This window comes from Micromys minutus (assembly GCF_963924665.1).
Source record: "Micromys minutus genome assembly, chromosome: 16".
In the NCBI taxonomy this organism is placed as follows: Eukaryota; Metazoa; Chordata; class Mammalia; order Rodentia; family Muridae; genus Micromys; species Micromys minutus.
The window spans coordinates 11829602-11850287 of record NC_137985.1 but is presented as its reverse complement, the minus strand read 5'-3'; the positions used below and the strand labels follow the sequence as shown (position 1 = coordinate 11850287).

General features: G+C 44.4%; 1 protein-coding gene across 5 annotated transcripts in view; it reads left to right on the top strand.

Moving 5' to 3' along the window:
* DEUP1 (deuterosome assembly protein 1) overlaps nt 1–18886 on the top strand; it is a gene marked incomplete at both ends in the record, with an annotated part of 58844 nt that extends 39958 nt beyond the window's left edge. For 3 of the 5 annotated variants that reach the window (XM_080929868.1, XM_080929869.1, XM_080929867.1), the window contains 4 exons: nt 357–443; nt 8189–8385; nt 15931–16042; nt 18710–18886. In XM_080929868.1, coding sequence (XP_080785994.1) covers nt 357–443; nt 8189–8385; nt 15931–16042; nt 18710–18886 — 573 coding nt within the window. Of the gene's footprint in view, nt 1–356; nt 444–1245; nt 1333–8188; nt 8386–15930; nt 16043–18709 lie in introns of those variants that run through there. The other 2 variants (XM_080929870.1, XM_080929871.1) reach the window with 2 other exon arrangements.
* Between the last annotated feature and the right edge of the window lie 1800 nt (nt 18887–20686).

Sequence of the window (20686 nt, the reverse complement as noted above, 5' to 3'; positions counted from 1 at the left end):
GGGAACACGGCCAGAACACCAGAAGGAAGAATTAAGCGGAAAGCCATATACTGCTTACTGTAAACGTTAATTGGGCGCTGAAGAAGTGTAATGGGCAAGAGTATTTTCAAAAAGTTTTCTTAATTGTGACTATAATTCCTATACATGAAAAAATGGAATTTCAGACTTGGAAGGAAAAGTAAATAATTATTTAAGTGTTTTAAATTTAGCACTGCTCAAACGGGGGGTGGGGAGGGCAGATGTTTCTCTCCTTACCGCAGAAAGTATTTGCACCCCCCTCCCACGAGTTAATTAACAAGATAGCGAGCTTCCATTGTAAGTTTTACAGGTGCCTTTTATATCTGCTAATCTTTCAGGTCTCCGATAGAAGATACAAAGCTGTGAGAACAGAAAACACACACCTGAAGGGAATGATGGGCGATTTAGACCCTGCACGGTACTTGGTAATACCCTGAATCCATTCCTCCAAACCGAACAGGAGGCGGCTTGGCTGGGCAGGGCTGACCCTCTGTGTGGTCACAGAGCATGCGTGGCAGGAGCGCCGAGCTTCGCACTTCCTGCCGCAGTGGCTTGCCCAGGCTGGGCCACCTGGCTTGGCCTCGTTTCTGATCATTTCTGAGATGTGCAAAAGCATCCTGTGTCCTGGCTTTTAATCCTGCAGTTGCTTGAAACCCTATATCCTAGACCGCGGGAATTCTGTGCCAACCTTATGCTCAGAGAAGCCCTCCCCACAAACCCGAATAAGAATGATTTGTTCTGTTCTTGCCTGATTCATATTTGGCTGACTTGTTTTGTGGCTTGTCCCTTCAACTTGATGACAAGCAGGAAGTTGGCCTGACCAACAGCTCAGGATAGAGCAAGCAGTCAGTGTTCGTTGACCGAATATATGAGTTAGGCCCTGGCTCTACCTGTTCTCATAAACAACTTAATGGCTCCGAGCCTCTCACTTCTATTGTGTGATGGTTGAATTTTGTAGAATTTTTGTTGGTCAAATTTTGAAATATTAGCATTATGTGTTATATTTTCTTTCATTCACTTAGAGAATGAAAAATCCTACCTTTATTTTTGAACTGTTCAAGGAACAGAAAGGTAATATAAAAAAATTGGACATCATGGCTGCTTAAGCTAGCCTGTTCCTATAGTCATAAGAATGCGAGCAAGCGGGTTGAGGCCTTGGCCAGCCCCTTCTGAATGTTCTATTTCTGCCATGTTGTGCCGCTGTTCTCACATGAGTCCGTATTCCAGCGTCAAGACAGTAGAAGCATCTGGAAGCACGCTCCCTTCTTCCTTGAGCATGGCTGTGGATCCTGTGATTGGAGCACAGATGGATGAAAAGGGAAGCTTGCTGGTCCCCCTGTCCACTGCATTAAACACCTGCCTGTCACCTCTGCCTTCTCATTCCTTAACGTGGGACACAAAAACAAACCCCGGCTCAGTGGAGAGAGATAATTTATATGTATACATACATACATACATACACATACATGTTTATATTGTATATATTTGTGTACGTATGCACATACTGAAGTGGCATATAGGTATATATATGTGTGTGTATGTATGTATGTATGTATATACATATATATATATATATATATATATATATATATATATATATATATGCACACAAACACATATGTACATCAGTTCAATCCCAGTGTTTGTCTGTACAGATCTCAGGTCACCATAGGGCTGGGGGGCTTCACTTTGCTCCTGAAGGCATTTGGCTTTGTTCATTTATATCATCTGCTTTTTAAAGAAGTAAAACACACAAAACTAGAAAAGCAGCCGCTAATTACCCACCCACCAATTCCCCCAGCCCCGGGCTGCAGAGGGAGCTGGGCGGACAAGTAAGTGGCGCTCCTATGGCTCCCTCAACCCGACCATTTGCATAGCTCAGGTGGGGAGATTAGCAAATAGCCGAGTAGCTGGAGCACTGCCCAGGGCTGACCTCCAGCTGTGTGTGGACAGCAGTATAAGTCAGCGAGGCCTGGGAAAGTTTATACTCATCCAACTGGACGTAACCGTGATTAGCCCAGTGTGTGCAGGCAGGTGACTTCAGAGCACACAGTGTGTGCAGGCAGGTGACTTCAGAGCACACAGTGTGTGCAGGCAGGTGACTTCAGAGCACACAGTGTGTGCAGGCAGGTGACTTCAGAGCACACAGTGTGTGCAGGCAGGTGACTTCAGAGCACACAGTGTGTGCAGGCAGGTGACTTCAGAGCACACAGTGTGTGCAGGCAGGTGACTTCAGAGCACACAGTGTGTGCAGGCAGGTGACTTCAGAGCACACAGTGTGTGCAGGCAGGTGACTTCAGAGCACACAGTGTGTGCAGGCAGGTGACTTCAGAGCACACAGTGTGTGCAGGCAGGTGACTTCAGAGCACACAGTGTGTGCAGGCAGGTGACTTCAGAGCACACAGTGTGTGCAGGCAGGTGACTTCAGAGCACAGGCCCTGCTTCAGCCTCTCCACGGCTTGTCTCACTGTCAAACAGTAGACAGCAATGTCTCGGTTTGTATCAACCACTTAGTATATAGTATATTTACACACACATACACATACCTGTGCAAGCACACATACATGCTTAATTGGGAATTTTGTCATTAATAATGAAGGTCACAGGGATAAATGTTGGGTTCAGCATTTAAGAACATTTGTTGCTCTTGGATAGGACGTGACTCAGCTCCCACTCCCACCCAGCAGCTCACATCTGCCTGCCAAGTCCAGTTGCAGGGGATCTGACACCATCTTCTGATTCCTTCAGGCTACTGTATACATAAGGAGCAAGGTGTGCGCCTGCACACACACACACACACACACACACACACACACACACAGATACAGACACATATTTTTTAAAAACTAGGCTCACATACACAGACACATTTGCACGTCTTATTTTTGTTTGCTCCAAAGTGCCTTTCTACACCAACTGGCTCAAGCATTTTTTGCCCTTTGTGATAGTTTTATAATATTCCATGGTGTGGATATACCAAACACTAGACTTTTTCATAACTATTTTAGCTCTAGTATATTTGAATTTTTTTTTCATATTTTCACCTGAATAAATATCTTCAAAAAAAAATTCCCACCATGTCTATCTTGGAGCAGCTTCCAGAAGGAGGAACCATTGGCTCACAGATATGTGTGCTAACGTTAACACTTGGAGCCTGTTCCTTCTCTTGTATGCTGTGCTTTGCCAGCACTGTTCCCATGGTAACTCTTCCTAGCACTTTGATGGGCAGCTCCCTGACAACTGGTGGGCCCCATTAGTTGGTAGTTTGTAGCAAGGTGAACTAGATACATGTTATGCATATTTTTCTCTGATGTTTTTCTTTCCTTGTCAATTTTTAAGAGCATTTCCCAGTCTGCTTTCTGTAACTTTGTTTTCCCCATAGGAGAAGTTTTAAACTTTGGCTTGTCCAAAGTCACCGTCCCTTGATGAATGTCTTTGGAGCTTCCTTCTTTGGTAGCAGGGTTCTCCACATGCACATACATGCTTCTGTCTTTTTTCAGAGGTTTCATCTTTTCCATCCAATTGTTCGAGCCATTTAAATTGCATTTTGAAATGCAGTATGTAAGAGCACAGTTAAAATTTTCATGCATACCAAGCTCAGTGTGCCAGGTTTCTCCGTGTAATTTCCTGTGGGTTCTCTCTGAAATTGAATTCTTTTTTGTATTAACTTTGAAGACTTAATGCTTTTATTATAATAGGATATTGCGTGACTTCCCATTTCTTTCTAACAGTTTCCCAATAATGCAATTTTTCTTTGAATGGTTTGTGTTTTCTTCCTTTAAAAGTATTTCCCGGGTTACTTACACACTTCCTGTCACTGTTATAAATGAAGAGTTTGGCTTTTAGCACATCAAGCAGCTAATTGCTAATACTGAAGAAGGTCCAATCTAGTCCATGCCTTGGACAGGACACGGTGCTGCTGTAGTTCAGCTGCCCCTCCCCCACCCCCAGTGCCCACACTGCTCTTGTTACACAGACCTCCAGGATCATCTTGAGCCCAGACAGTACTTACTGGAAATGACTCTAGTTTCTGACTATAAATGTCACACTTTTGGAGCTTTGAGGGATGTAAATTTGTTTTCCATTCATGGTCCTGTGCTGTTCTTTCTGCTGCTCGTGTTTCTCTGAGCCTTTTCAACAGATGACTGTGTGAGTCTTCCCCTTCCATTTGTTGACGTGTTAGGGACGATGGTTGACATATTTCCTGCTTTTATCCAAATTTAGGTTCCTGGGATAAATCTTCCCAGTCCTAACTTAGGTTGATACCACAGTGTGTTCGCTTAGAAACAACAGGACATTCTAATTCACAGAGGACACCAGGAGGAGGCCAGAAGTCCCAAACACATGTCTTTAGGCCCACACTCCCTCTGATCTCTGTCTCAACTGGGCTGTGGCAGTCTTGGTGTTCCTGAGCAGAAAAATGGCTCAATCAACGCTCTTCTCTCTCAGTGTGCTGTGGTTCCATATCTGAACCATCCCAAGATTCTCAGGAGGATCTGAAGGAAAAATCTGTTTTTCCCTTCTGCCTGGGCATTCAATTCAGGTTCTCTGTGAAGCCTTGTTATAAAATAAGGTCATATTCTGAGGGTTTCGGGGCCAGGACTTCAACAAGCTTTCGTAGGGAGCCACAGTTCAGCCCACAGTCCTCACGCTCGGTCAGTTTTAGCACAGTACTGGGATGGGTGTGACCACACTTAAAAGTAAGGTTTGTCCATTGCTCACTGTAGTTGTTTTAACATTACTCAGTTTTGAAACATGACTGGGGGGCGGGGGATGTCTGGCTGTGGGATGTCTACTGAAAAACTTAGACCAGCCTTTACCTTTCCCTCTCAGCTCGTTCAAATCTCTTTATTTCCCTGCCTAAGATAATCGTTCAAATCTCTTTATTTCCCTGTTCTTGGATAATCTGTATCTTTTCAGAAAACGTGTCCAGTTTATTTCTTTACTACTGAAGTCTGTTAGAGCCTACAACTTCATTCATCTCCCATACCCCAAGTTCTGTTGTTAGGCTTTCCTGTTTGAGATAGGGTCTCATTACCTGTCTGAGGCTGACCTTGAACTCCTGTCTCAGCCTCCTGTGTGCCAGGGTTACAGATATGAACCATTATACCCACTTCTGGTTTCTGTGTCCTTTCTCTCCCAGTCTTGGATAATTGAACACATTCTCGATCATCTGTTTTAGCTATGGCTCATACATCCATCTTACTAAAAGTAATGGCTTAGAGGTCTATGACTTGGATAAATCAACCTTTGTTCTTATTTTGTTGGCATAATGGTTTGCATCTATCTATGTTTATGTACAAGTGTGTAGTCCCGGGGCAGCCAGAACACAACATCAGAGTTCCTGGGACTGGAACTGCAGATGATTGTGAACTACTCTGTGGGTGCTGGGAATTGAAATCGAGTCCCCTGGAAGACCAGCCAGGACTCTTACCTACTGAGACCTCTCTCCAGCCCCTGGTTTTATTTATTATTAGAGTTTATCAGTTTCAAATTGCTGGTTCATTTTACCTTGTAACACTTTTCAAATTTTGTGAAACGAAGGAAACTATTATCCCTGTGTATTAAAATTCTATAAGTACAAATAGTCCATAATCAGATTACTGATTACTTCAGCAATAATTATAATAGATAAATATAAACATAAATGATTTGAACTGAAACTTCACCTTAGGCAGAAAGAAGCAAAATATATACATTATTTTCATACTTCTAACATTTGTGATATTCGGATAATATTAAAATAGTAGTTGGTCTTTCTTTCCATTTTTTTTGGGGGTGCATGTATGTCTGAATATCACAGGCATACATTGCTTGCAGAGACCAGAAGGGTGTATGATTTCCTGGGGCTGGAGTTAAGGTTAAGGATAGTTACCAGTTGCTGGGAGCCAAACCTAGGCTCTCTGCTCTTACCCAGTGAACTATAACTCCTGCAGCCCCAGTACTTGAAATTGGTCCTATCTAAACGAATACAGATTTGTGAATGTTTCTGGTTACCTAATTCTGAAGGTCCTTGCTTCCTTCCTTGGAAAAGCAAGTTGACCAGAGATGCCCGTGCAGTGGGGAGAAAACCACTTTGCAGGCCGCTGCCCGGCAGGCAGCTCCCTTTAGCAGTAAAGAAAGATGCTGGGTCAGCCACACAGTATGGATGGCTGTTTCTCCAGGTCTCGGTAGGATGCATTTCCTAAGCTGCCATCATATGCACTATTAATATGACAGTATGGATGATTATTATATGCAGCTATTCACAATGTGAGGAGGTTTGAAATGAGTGTTACTCTATGTAGATGTTCTCAGTGCTTGGGAATTCAGGGACTTCAAAAAGAAATGTTAAATCTCCAAACATTTAGTTTTTCTAGGCCTCAAATCCCAAGTACCTGGAGCTTCAAAAGCAATGTGTTGCTTGAGCCAAGCAGTTTATGCTACGGTATTGCTGCAGACTGTCAGCCATGTGCAGCTGGGGATGTTCAGTACACAGGGCTGGAGCACAGAGAAGGACGCACGAGCACCAAACACACTTTCCTGCTTGCTGTGCGAGAACAGTCCATTTTACAAAGCTTTATGAGAAGAGCTGCAAACACGCACATGCTCACATGTGCGCATACAAACAAGCAAGCATTCACACGAGTGAACACACACGCACACTCACACACATATAAAACACACCTGCCCTGGAAACTTCCACAGTGTCTAGTTAAAACAGCCTGGGAAATCTCTAAGCCTCTTGTTTAAACCATCCATTGTTTAATTTAAATATATTTCATTTTACAGCCTCAGAGGGGGCATTCACACATCAGGTAGCAGAGCTCTATGAACCGACCATGCTCCCAATGTGCAGTGCTGGCTCTGTCTCAGGAAGATGAATGCAGCAGAAGGGCCCAGTTCCAACCCCATCCACAATAGGTTCAGCATGTACTTTGTCACATCACCCAGCCGCAGGGCTGAATGTTTTCATCAATATCCGATTTGAATAATTGGAATAATTTATTATTTTTACTGTCTTCTCTGGTTTTATAGCAAAACTAACAGCAAAAATAAGCTGAAGAATTAAATGTGAAATAATGAAATCATAAAACAAATAGAAGAAAGTGAGAGTAAATATTTAATAGTTCTTTAAAAAGAAAATGAAATTGGAATGTGAGGCACAGAAGAAAGAGCAAAGGAAAGATGGCATTTTACTAAATTACAGCAATGAAGTCCCTTTATAGAGAAAACACAGCATATACCACAATTAAAAGTTTAAAAATATATTTTAAAAATCGCACACACACACACACACACACTTTCAAACAACTGGAGAAGCTCTGGGTTTCTACCTGTAGAGTTAAAATGCGTTTTGACATTAAGAAGCAGGAACTCCTAAGTGGGAAAACGGCCAAGGAATACAAGAAGCAACCGAGACCACATAGAGGGAAAATCGCCAAAAAAGACATAGATACACACTCAACTCAGTGACGAAGGCTCCTGTTCATCTGCCATGGGCAAATCTGACAAATAGCAATATTCAATTGTTAGTGGATTAAAATAAGACCTTTAGGTCATTATTGGTGGAAATGTATGAGATTTGTTTAAGGATTTACTTTCAGGAGAGAGAGAGAGAGAGAGAGAGAGAGAGAGAGAGAGAGATGTCCATTTCCCGTTGAAGGCCAGGTGTCAGATCCCCTGGAGTTGGAATTGCATGTAGCTGTGAGGTGTCCAGTGTGGTGCTGGGAACTGAACTCTGGTCCTCTAGAAGAGACTGTAACGTCTGCAGCATCTCTGCAGTCCAGCGTGCATGAGAGCAATGTAGCCCAGGGAAATCACTTCCCACTGAGCTCCTCGGAGACCTTCATTGAGTTCATCCTAATGTTCTAACAGTGAACCTAACCTTCCAGTGAAGGTCCAGCTCTACTGATGACTTTGAAACAGACTCTATCTTCAAGCATGGCAGTGATCAAATACCCTTAACACCTCTTTAATGCAGCCATCAAAAGTCTTTTAAAATATATTTTAATTAATTTATTAAAACTAATAATTTCATTTTTCTCTAAGATCTTTGGGGGAAACAAAGAGTTCACAGAAAACACATCACCTGGCTCAAATGAAAGGGCCTTGCCAACTTAGGAATCTAGACACGGAGAATGAGTGTCCCATGGGCATCCACTCAGTGGGGGTCTGTTTTACTCCCCAGACTCTGGACGTTAGTACCAAGGAGCATCCGCGGTACACGTCCATTAACAAGCTTGAATATGAGAATGAAAGGCTCCGAAGCGATCTCGCCAAGCTCCACATCAGTGGGAAGGCAGTGTGGCCCAACCAGAGCAGCTGTGATGAAGCAGGGGCATACGTCTACCAGAGCCAGCTGAAGATGGAGACCGGGGGAGACAGGTATGCTATCTTGGCCATAAAGAACAGACATTTAGAAATCCCTTGGGGGAAATGTATAATGTAACTCGGCGGGCGTTTGTAATCTGTGTGGTAGTGATAACACAGGAGTCTGGAAACACTGTTTTGTAAAAAGCACAGACTGACGATAGCTGACCAGAAATAACGGTGAGCGGGGTGCAGAGCCCCTGGGCATTTCTGTTTGCTACTCACTTCAAAACGCTCGTACAAGAAGACATGCTCTACAAATAAATCACCTTACTTTTGAACACCACGACAGTGGGGCAAACTAGAATTTATGTTAGATCTGATATTAAAGCAAAGTAGAAAACACAGGGAGGTGACCCTTCTTTCTGTCCTCCCATGATGCAGGCGCTTAGGGCTGTGTTTGCCGTGGCGACTTAGGGCTGCTCATCGGCAGTGAGAGCAGAGCCTGGAAGAGCAGTGAGAGCTGTCTACTTTACTCCCAGGATCTCTAAAATGGGTCTGCTCGCATCCTGAGTCAGTGTGCTAGCAATGAGCCACGCTAACCCGGTTTTCACAAAAGGGCTCTGGAGGCAGGGCAGTGCTTCCTCAAACCTACAAAATGCTTCTCAGGGCCATGAAGACGCTGATTTACATTGTGGGTTTCCAAGAAGGGATATGGTATGCCGCCTTCGCCAAACTTGTCTGACATGAGCCTTTCATCTTTCATGATGACTAAGGTCCAGACCTCACTGCAACTTAACCTGTCCCCAGGCACCCGGGACCTGTCCCCAGACACCCAGGACCTGTCCCCAGACACCCGGGACCTGTCCCCAGACACCCGGGACCTGTCCCCAGACACCCGGGACCTGTCCCCAGACACCCGGGACCTGTCCCCAGACACCCGGGACCTGTCCCCAGACACCCAGGACCTGTCCCCAGGCACCCAGGATAGCATGAACACCTAGCAGTGCTTTTAGTTTCTTGTCTGCAGAGTTAGTGGAGAGTGTATGAGGGAATCCATGTAGTATGTGTAGTTGCATGTGTCTTGATCACCATCACTAATACTATTAGTGATGTTGCATTTGCAAATCAATACCTTAATGATGATTCGTGGTGGCTAAAATGTATATTTTTGTGACCAAGCTATAGCCAAGCCTGAAGTTTGAAGGTGATGCCAGGGCTTTTCTTGGTAGCAAAACTGATGGAACGGACTAAAATAGGGGGTATGAAGTCTGGTCAACATTATTTTTTAAAAAGATGTATTTATTTATTTTATATATGTGAGTACACTGTCACTCTCCTCAGACACACCAGAAAAAAAATTGGATCCTATTACAGAGGGTTGTGAGCCACCATGTAGTTGCTGGGAACTGAACTCAGGACCTCTGGAAGAGCAGTCAGTGCTCCTAACCACTCAGCCATCTCTCCAGCATCTCTCCTTTTACTATCTCAATCCTTTGATTACTACAAGGATGGATTCTTTTCAATTTTAGGTTTATTTTTATGCATGTATGTTTTGTCTACATGTCTGTATGTGTCCCGTGTGCATGCCTGGTGTCCACAGAAGCCAGAAGTCAGGGATGGATCTCCTGAAACTAGAGTTCCAGGTGGTTATGAAGCACTACTACCCGGGTGCTGGGAACCAAACCTTGGTCTTCTGCAAGAGCAACAAGTGTTTCTAGACACTGGAGCCACCTCTCCAATTCCAAAGATGGATTCTAACAATTCTAATGCTTCTTGAAACTAACCCTGAGTCTCTCCAAAGTGCTAAATTAACCCCTCATAAGAAGGGGAAAAGTCAAGGTACTGTGGTGAGGGTACCTTGGATAGGGTGTCACTGTGGTGGTACTATAAGTATGGGTACTGTGGTGGGTGCCATGGTGGGCATCCTGTGGTGGGGTTCCATGATGGGCATACTGGTGGGGTGCCATGGTGGGCATCCTATGATGGGGTGTCATGGTGGGTATACTGTGGTGAGGTGTCATGGTGGGCACACTGGTGGGGTGCCATGGTGGGCATCCTGTGGTGGGGAGCAATGGTGGGCATCCTGTGGTGGGGAGCCATGGTGGGCATCCTATGATGGGGTGCCATGGTGGGCATCCTGTGGTGGGGAGCAATGGTGGGCATCCTGTGGTGGGGAGCCATGGTAGGCACACTGTAGTGAGGTGTCATGGTGGGCACACTGTGGTGGTGGTGTCATAGTGAGAGTGCCATAGTGAGAGTAATGTCTAGTGGAGGTGTCCTAGTGGTGATGCCTTGAGGACGGTGTCACGGTAAGAGTAATGTCATGTGGTTGTCATGGTGTGGGGGCCATTGTGGAGATTCCACGGTGACAGTGATGTGGTGCAGGTGTCAAGGTGGAGTCTCATGGTTGGAGAACCATGGAGGGAGTGTCATTGTGGAGGTTCTGTGGAGCTCCTACCTCTCCTCACTCCCTGGAGCACCTCTAGTAGCCTCAGGTGAGAGGCCCTGCCATTACTCTGCAGTTTGTTATTTCAAAAATATTTTTCTTGCCCCTCCACCTTGCTATGTCAGGCAGTATAGCATGTATTAAAAGTGCCCAACAAAACAAGATAGTGGGGACAGAGGCAGGAAGAGGGAAAAGGCTCAGCAGGAGATTATCTTAATAAGCAGCCTGGAAAACCCTTCCCACTGCAAAGCTGTGCTCTGCCTGTTCGGTTTGCTGGAAGTTTCATTAAATTTGCTTTAATGCTTTGTCTGATTTCAGTGTTCTTCAGTGACCTGATTTTCAAAAGAAACAGCATTTCAAATGTCCTGAATAAATTATTGCCATGTAAAACCCACAATGGGGAAAAGTTGTTGGGATGTGGGGACACTTTTGGAAAACAGGTAGCTCTCTGACAATGCCAACAGTGGAAAAGGAAGTCTCCCTTACAGCCTGGCTCACGGAGTCAAGTAGCAAAAGTTACATGTACATATGTGTGCATGTGCATGCATATGTGTGTGTGCACACATGTATGTATAAGTATGTGTGGTATATATATGTGTATATGAATGGGTGGTATGTGTATGTTGTGGTACATATGTATTTGTATATGTAAACATGTATATGTCTGTATGTATCTGTGCATGTATGCATATATGTATACATATATAAAACAGTGTATGTATATATATATATGCTGTTCATACATGTATATGTATGTTGTGGGTCTGTGTATATAGGGTACAGCCATATATTTGTCAGGCATAAATTAACCAGAAAATACCCATCATCTTTACATATCAGTGTGTTAAGCTATTTGGAGAAGAAAAGGCAAAATCGCTCCACAAAACAAGGTCACAGTTTGAGGAATGATCTCTTGTCATGGAGGAAACTCCCAGTGGTTGGTGGTTTAAACAACCTGTTACTCATCCCTAACTTCTGCTGTCTTTCACCTCTTTCTGAAATGATATCTTAATGGTCACTCACTTGAAATCTGAAGCACTTTTAGGTGACTCAAAGCATTTAGTTTCAAGAATAATAATATATTCATCACTCTAAAAGTTGTATGAGACATAATGGAATTTGGTTAAGATGCTCTGAATAGTGTTCTTAAAAGAGAGTGTTTTGAGCTTGTGGGATAATTTATAAGCTGATTTAAAGTGCTGGGGCCCAGAACTATTAATATATAACTAATTTTAATGACAAACCAATTTTGAAATAAATGAAACTTGTCTTTATATGAGAATACACACTTAAAGTGAAGCCACAGGGGCTGGCGAGATGGCTCAGTGGTAAGAGCACTGACTGTTCTTCCAGAGGTCCTGAGCTTGGCTCTCAGCACCCGTATCAGGTGGCTCACAACCTCCTTTAAGTCCAGTTCAGGGAATTTGACCTTTGACCTTCACCAGCACCTGCATACAGTAGGGGCACACTAGCCCACACAGGTGCACACTCCAATAGTAAAACCCCTGGTTTAAATTCTTATATTGTGAACCGAGGAGAGATTAGTAATCAAAAATTAATCATTAAGATGGTGTCATATCTAGTTAATATATTGTTTAATAGGAAACCCTACAAAAATTAGCAGGTTTGTCATTACTGCTTGCCACGTCCCTTAAGAAGGGATGGATCTAGAAGCCAAAAATAAGTTAAGAAAACTCTATACTGTGGTGTCAGCTAATAAGGCACAGAACACAGCAGACCAAGGGATCCAGGCCAGGAGACAGTGCAGGTCACAGAATGGGGGGCTTCTGGAGACCGAGAAGACAAGGCTGGGAAGAGGTCAGTGGTAACGGATGGATTCTCATCCCTAGCTAGGGCATCATCCCTTAGTCCAGCAGAGGACCTGGAGGAAAGGCAGGGGCCACATGTGAGAGGCCTTGCAAACTGTAGTCAGGACCTCACGCTCATGAGGAGTTCTGCCTCCTCTCCAAGCAGATGAGCCTACCGTGCTTAGCGGCCGGAGCAGGGCCCGTGGGAAAGCCGCTTGAACAGTTCAACCTGTGAGTGGATATTAAAAGCCTTCCACAGTAATTTTTAAGCCCACTTTAAATGGATACATGCAACATTTTGTGCAAGGTGGTTTTATGAAGTATTTGAATAGCTGTGTTCTAGAAGAGCTTTCAGCTATAAAGATGATTTAAGCCAAAGCACTTTACTTCATAATGTAGTCTTTTCCTTCAATCCCAATATTTTATTGATCTTATAATATAAAAATATTCCTCCATAAATTTTAGTAATTATTGCCATAAAGCCATCTCTACATCCACAGCAAAATGGAAAACTGTGATAATTATTTAGATAATTTAGAACAAATAATACTTTAAATTTTTTCCATATAGTTGAGATTATATATACACACATACACACACACATACATACACATATGTATAATGTTTCTCCGACCACCTCTGTAATGGTCTTGTTTTCCACCCTGAGGTGCAGACAGTAGACACAAGCCAGAGCTTCTGTGAGAGCACATTATGCAATTGTTTCTGAGCAGTTTGAGCTGTGAGCTGTTTCAGCTATTGTTCATATCATAAACCATGTTATTTCCATTTTATTTGCTGCTTAGTTTCCATGGTAATTATGATGTGGGATAATGGGGGGGGGAGATTTATTTCAAGATAAGTAAAACGGAGTAGCACATTTTGTTTGTTTGTTTGAACTGATCTGCAGAGGCCTAGCACGAGGCTTCCTGCCATTTGTACGTAGACTCGGAGTCTGCATGAGCAAGTCTACGTGGACCGGGCTCTGGATGACAACAGAAAACCACAGTGTGGGGGGTTTCTGTTGTTTCAAAACACAGCTTTGAAATGGCTAACACCTGAGGGAACCTGCGTCCATTAGTAAGGATCCAGAGCCTCCAAACTGGTCTTTATGTCTTCAGGGTCTTTGGTGGTTTAAATCTAAGCCCATTTACATTTAGTCAAACAGGCTAGGTGGAGTGGTCTTTGGTCCGATTTTAAGGGATATTGTTTTGTTTCATTATTTGCTTAGCTGCGTATTTGTTGGTTTGTTTTTTGTTTGTTTGGTTTAGTTTGGTTTGGTTTGGTTTGGGGGGGGGGGCTTTTTTTAAACTTACATTTCTCTCCCTCTCAGGCTTCCTTGGTTGCCTGTAGTTCCGTGTATGGAGCTGAGACACCATGGCCGTCCCATCCACTCTGGCATGTCCATTGGTGTCTTCATTGCTCTGTTCGTGTTGGGGAGTCACGCTGGGGAGACCCTATGGGTATGATTTCCGACATTCCTAGGAGACAGTCTCCCAGCAAACCACCCTCTGGTTCTCCCAGTCTTTCTGCTCTGTCTTCTGCAGTGTTCCCTGAGCCTTAAACACACCAGCTATACTGTAGACGTGTGCTCTGGGAATGGGCTCCACAACTCTACATCTTGATTAGGTATGATTTTCTGTAATGGCCTTTGACTGTTGCAAACACAAGCGTCCTTCCTGAGGGGTGAGGACTGCCATATAGAGAGAGTTAGGGAATATGCTGCTTTAGTAAAAGTGTAGGTTCTCCTCCAAGATCCATGACTTCACTCGTCCTGAGGAGCTGGCTAGGTTTCTAGCACCAGGCACGATTACCCTCCTGTTGAGTGGCTCTTAAGTCCAATTAGAGAGCTGTTATCACCATGGGAGCCACTACTGCACACGTAGGCTTACCGTGCCGTTCGACGTGTTGATGTGGTTCATAGGTGTCAGAGCCACAGCTGTGTAACACTGTTGCCTGTTTCCCTACATTAGACAGACTGAGAAGTTTATACTTAGGGCTATATAAGCATATACATATATGCACGTAATAATTCATGGAAAAAGAGGCCATGATTTTGAAAGAGAGTAAGGAGGGGGTGTATAGGAGGCCTTAGGGAGACAAAAGGAAATGATGTAGTTATGTTGTAATCTCAAAAATAAAAGAAAAAATTCACAAAATGATTGGAGTGGGCCTGGTACATAATAAACTCAAAGGCATATAATCCCATATTCAGTGAAGCTGGGGTGTCGGGAGGGCAAAGGCACGAGAACAAAAAGACTTCACGTTCAGGAACAATCTGGGGAAAAGCCTACCTCAAATAAAAGACACAAATAGAGCTGGGGTGTAGCCTGTGGTAGGGCATGTCACCAATGTTCTTTGCAAAACCCTGGGTTCAGTTCCCCAGTACCAGAAAGGAAAAGGAAGTAAATGACTGGGTGTATAGCCTGCAGCCGGCACTGTGTTCTATGTGCTTTGTATGCACGGACCCCCCCCACACACACACACACCTGTCCTGAAAACCATTTCCAAAAGCAAGAGAGAAAGGCAGAGTAAGAGCATGAGGAGTCTGGGAGGGCATGTGGGAATCGGGGTGTAAGTGAATCCAGAGGAGCCCAGGGGAGCCGGTTAATACAGTGACACAGTTCCCCATCCACAAAGCATGTCTTGTTATGCACACCTATCAGCGCAGCAGAGAACCTTAAACTATCTCCTTAGAACAGTCCTCCACAGTGCTGGTCTGTCTTCTAAGGTTTCTGTCAAATGTGCCTCAGTGATTTAAATGGCCTGGAAACACAAAATCACCACATGGAATCAGGAAGGCTGAGGCTACCTAGCAACCATTGTGTTTTCTGCCTCTTCCTTCTGCATTCCAAGTTTTTAAAGTGAATTTGAGATTATTCAGAAAGGCCATTTATCTTCAAAGAAATACCCAGACAAACTCAATCATTTGATTGGATCTCCCTAGTTAAACATTAGAGAAATCAAAACCTTCAGCTACAACAGGATCTGGTGGGTAGTTTAAATGACTCCCATTGCCTTGTTTACTGGAATACTTGGTTCCCACTTGGTGGAACTGTTTGGAAAGGATTTGGAGGTGTGGCCTTGCTGGAGGAGGTATGTCCCTGGGGGAGGGCTTTGAGGCTTTAATAGACTTACGCCATTCATTCCCAGTTAGTTCTCTGCTCTATGGTTGTGGACAAGACAGCTTTCAGCTGTCCCTTTGCTCCATCCTTGTGAACTCTAACTCTTTGAAACCATAAGCAAAATTAAATACTTTCTCCTACAAGTTATCTTGTTCATGGTGTTTTATCACAGCAATAGGGGGTAAAAAAGAAACTAAGATATACTTAGGAAGGGCACTGATATCCATTTCATCTCTTTTAGAATTAGCCAGGACTGTGAGCTGAACAGAAGCCCAACACCCTTGTCACCTTTGCCATTTCAGACCAAAGAAATAGCAGGTCCATTGGTTGGTGACAATGAAGTCCTCCCTCTGGTGAGTTCCTGGAAGCAGATTTTTTCCTTTAAGGGTGAATTATTTAGTACTGAGTCTAAGATAGAAAGGGACAGCTAGATTAAAATGTCACTTTGTGTTTTGAGGTAGGTCTCATTATGTAGTCCTCTTCACAACTTACGATGTAGACCAGACCTATCTCAGAGATCCACTTGCCTCGGCCTCCAGTGGGTTAAAGGTGTGCAGTGCCATTTCTAAAATAAGGTCATTTGAATATACCTACCTCAAACAGAATGAGAACCTGATACCTCATCATAAATCAATGGCTATGCCTTTTAGGTTTTTCTTTGTTTTTAGTTTCTTAGAGAGAGGATCTCACTCTAGGTGAGACTAGAATTCAGCACATAGCACAGGCTGGCTTTAAACTTGGAGCAGTCCTCCTAAGTCAGGTTCTCAAGTGTTAGGATGACAGGCCTGAGCCAGCAAATCCAGATAGGTTTTAACATATAGTAGCACATATGATTTGCACAAGAACATATGCCTGGTCATCTCACAGAGCATCAGACTAACTCCTAATCCTCTGAGGTAGGAGAGGTTAGCCAGGAATGCAGACCACGTCCAGTGCAGAGAAAGCCCTCCCCTCTCCACATTCAGTGGAACCCTGTGAGGTCTAGAAGGCACAGGGAGACTGTGTTGTGTTATTGAGAGGTGGCTCATGTCCTGGGCTCAGGTGGCCTTAGCGTCAACAGAAGCTTCCTAAGGAGCTCTCAGTGAGTGAGCCACTCTGTATTGAATCCATAGGTAGTATCCGCTGGGGCTGCCAAGGACTTAGGATGGGACAGGTACCTGCTAGATGCTCTGTGTCGTCCTGGGCTCAGCAGCAGGGGAGGGAATAATCTGCAGAGCATGCTGGCTTCTGCTACAGAGGCCATAATCTCAGTCTGGCCTTAAACTTCTGCAACACGACTTCCCCTGAGGCTTATAAAATGTACAAGGCATTCTGCCCAACTGAGATTTCTCTAGAACGGGATTTACCACTCACCTCAGTGGCAGGGTTTCTAACCTATCCTGAACCACTATGGAGCCCCGTTTGTTCGGCCTTCTGTGCAGCCCAGTGCACAGAACCTTGGTGCGTGTTAACTTGTAGTCTGCGTGGATATCCCTATCTACCTCACACAACCTAAAACGTGCCAGGCCCCTGGGTCTTGTGTAAGGCTTTGTTTCACCCTCTGGAGTGTGCATATTTTCAAGCCTTGAATTCATGGGCTTCACTAGCCTGATTGTTATCCCTCAGGAATGGCCTTTTGAGTGTCCAGATCAACAAGGCCCTACAGACTTCACTGTGACACATAGCACAGGGTAGGAACGTGGTGTCAACAGTGTACACCCCACATGATGGACGGCTGCTTCTGATCCTCTTTGCCCTGGACAGAGTGTGTTTGCCCTGTGTTTGCCCTGCTCGGTGTGTTTGCAGACACTGCATGTTCCAGGCTGTTTCCTGGGTTTGGGTGGGGAGGCTGCACCCAGCGCAGAGGTACGAGTGTTAAATCCCACCTCTGAAGCTCCAGGACTCTGCCGTCACCTGCCGTGATCACAGGTTTTTATGTGTTGATGAACTAAACCATCTAATCAGGTTCACTTCCATAAAGTTTCATCCTTCCTAACGAACAGAAGCAAAGGGTAGCAAAGGCAGCCTGGTGCATTGGTGCACACCTGGAAACTAGCTAGCATTATTGGGGTCAAAACAGGATGATCAGGAATTCAAAGTCATCCTCAGCTACATGGCAAGCCTAGGCTACATGAAACAGTTCCAAAGACCAGTGAAGAAGAAGTACAGATAAAAGAACGGAAAACAAAATATAATTTTAAAATAATTTTCTATCTTTAATAAAATATTGTCTTTTATTTCATAACATTTTCCTGTTGTTTAAATATACACTAACCACATCACAAGCTGTGAAATGCCCACACCTACCAGCCAGGCACACTGGACATCACTCAGATTTCTTCCTCTAAGCCAGGCTTGTGAGGGAGGACCGAAGACCAGTCCCACACACACACACACACACACACCCCTACACACCCATACACAACCCTACACACCCCTACACACCCATACACAACCCTACACACCCCTACACACCCATATACAACCCTACACACCCCTACACACCCATACACAACCCTAAACACCCCTACACAGCTCTACACACACACACACACACACACACACACACACACACACACACACACACACATGAGCCACCTCCACCAGGATATCCTCAGCCAGCCTCGTTCCTACCTAACCCCCTAGGTGTTCAACCCTCCTCATCAAACCTAATCCTAATTTCTGTTTCTGTATGAGCCATTTATGCAACTGCTTTGTCTTCACTTCAGATTAGGGAACTGCCCGTGTTCTGAGTTGTGTGTCAACAAAGCGTCTTCTGCTAGGAATCCCTGGTACTTATATCCACCCTAGATTTGCAGCTGGTCACTACAGTTTCCCTTTCTAGAGCTCTTTAATGGGTTGGTGCTGAGATGTCTTAAATCCCTGAGGGTTTCATTAGCAAGGACTGTGTTACAAGGGGAGAAGGGCTGTGCCCAAAACTTGGTATGTCATTAAGCTGCAGGGTGGATTGTCAGAGACGTGCTTGCCTACAGTTGTAAAGGCTCTGTATTGGTCTGGCCTCACTTTCCCCCTCTCTTCAGTCTCCACCAGATATATCCTTCGGGGCTTCCCTGGCTGCACAGCACTTCCTGATGGAAGAAGAGAGACGGGCCAAGAAGCTTGAAAAGCTGCTCAACACACACATCGACGAGCTAAAGAAACACACCGAGTTCACGCTTAACAAGTACACCAAACTCAAGCACAGCAGACACATATGAGTTTTGCACCTTTTCTGTTTGCTTCCTCTTCATGAGGGAAAAAAGCTTCCGAGAAATACTTGCAAAGCAGACTCACAGAACCAAGAAATCTGGTTTCGTCTCCACTTCACTTCTATAAGGCAGCTAGAATAGGGTTTTGTTCCATAAAGTTGCTTCTGTTTCTGCATTTCACACACTAATTGTTCTGTTAGGATAGAATAAACATGTCTAGCCCCAAAAGGTTTCTTTCCTGTCTAAGGAACAGTTTGGGATTGAAACTGAATTATTTCTGACTTTAATCATGTATGCTAAGGTCCCATTTCCTGTGTAACAGGCAGAGAAGAGGAAGTGATCAACTCCACATGTGAGGAAACTGTGCAGCAGCCACTCTGGGCTGGGCACAAACCCAAGGACTTCTGAAGTGAAAGGACTATGTAGACACCCTCAGATCTGTTCAGAAGCAAATGGATATGCCTTTGCTGCTTTTGCACTCACTTTTGCAGTACGCTGTCCTAACACCAAGGACTTTGAAGGTGCAGTGTGCACAGTAGAAGTCCCTGTGCCAGAGCTGTGCTGCCACTGAGACACAGTGAATGCCTCTGCCTCCTCTGTAATCCCCACTGTTTGTAATAAATAAAGGGATGCAAAATTCAACTGCTTTGCAAGTGGCCAGTTTCTACAAAATAGCAAGAAAGTGAACAATGAAATTCTCATAACAAATACAAAAGGATGATAATCCGATACCCTGTTCTTTAAAGATGGAATACACACACAGACACTGAGACGTGTTATAGTGTGCATGTATGTTCACAGCACACCGCACCACACACACACACACACACACACACACACACACACACACCCCACATATCAGCACCATTTAAACTTAAGCATTTGATAACAGCAAAACTAGTAACTTAGGGGTTGGCATGGTGCCTCGGTGAGAAAGAGGACTTGCTGCTCTATCATGAGGACCTGAGTTCAGACCCAGCAACCATGTAAAGAGGCGGGACATGGCCATGCATACCTGTCAGCCTTGTGCTACATGGAACAGAGACAGGAAACTCACTGGGGCTTGCTGACTGATGAGAGACCCTGTCTCAAGGAAGGAGTGTGGTAAACGACGGAGGGGGACACCTGACAACGGCCTCTGCATGCCCCCACAGGTAAGCACATGTTCACATGCATTTCTGACTCTTGGCTCTCATTACAATAGTACTTTCTGTAAGCAGGCAGATAGTAAATAAAGATATATTCAAAACATCAGAAGAGTTCTGTGCCTTTACTGTGCCCACAAAAGCCCCTTGTGAGGAAAACCATAGGATTTTGTGGTATCTTTATATTGTGGACTAGTTTCTAGCCCAGGCACAATGAAAATAGAACATTGTTTGAAGCCTTGAGGTTGACCCTGCACTGTAGTGAATTTGTTTTACAGCTTGTGTTATGTTAATTGTGTTTCTGAAATTACATGGGAACTCACATGTCAGATGCTGAGGTTCCCAGCCTCCAGTTGGGCTTTGACTGGTAAATGAAGTTTCTGGCAGCCAGTGGCTGGGCAAATAGACAAAGGCAAGACATTTTGGATTCCTAGGCAAGAAACACAGGAGGAGGAGAAGGAAGGTACCATGCAGAGGTGGTGGTGGGTAGGAGGGGCTGTCCAGGTCTGAGAAATATAGGACAGGGAGATAGAGACACTGCTAACATGGAAGAGTTAGTGATCAGAGCCCAGGAAGGCTGTAGTCCTGGGTGCAAAGCAGCAAACATGGGGTGTAGATTTTAGTTAGCAACAATTCAAGAGTATAAGTAAGGGAGGTGTTAGCC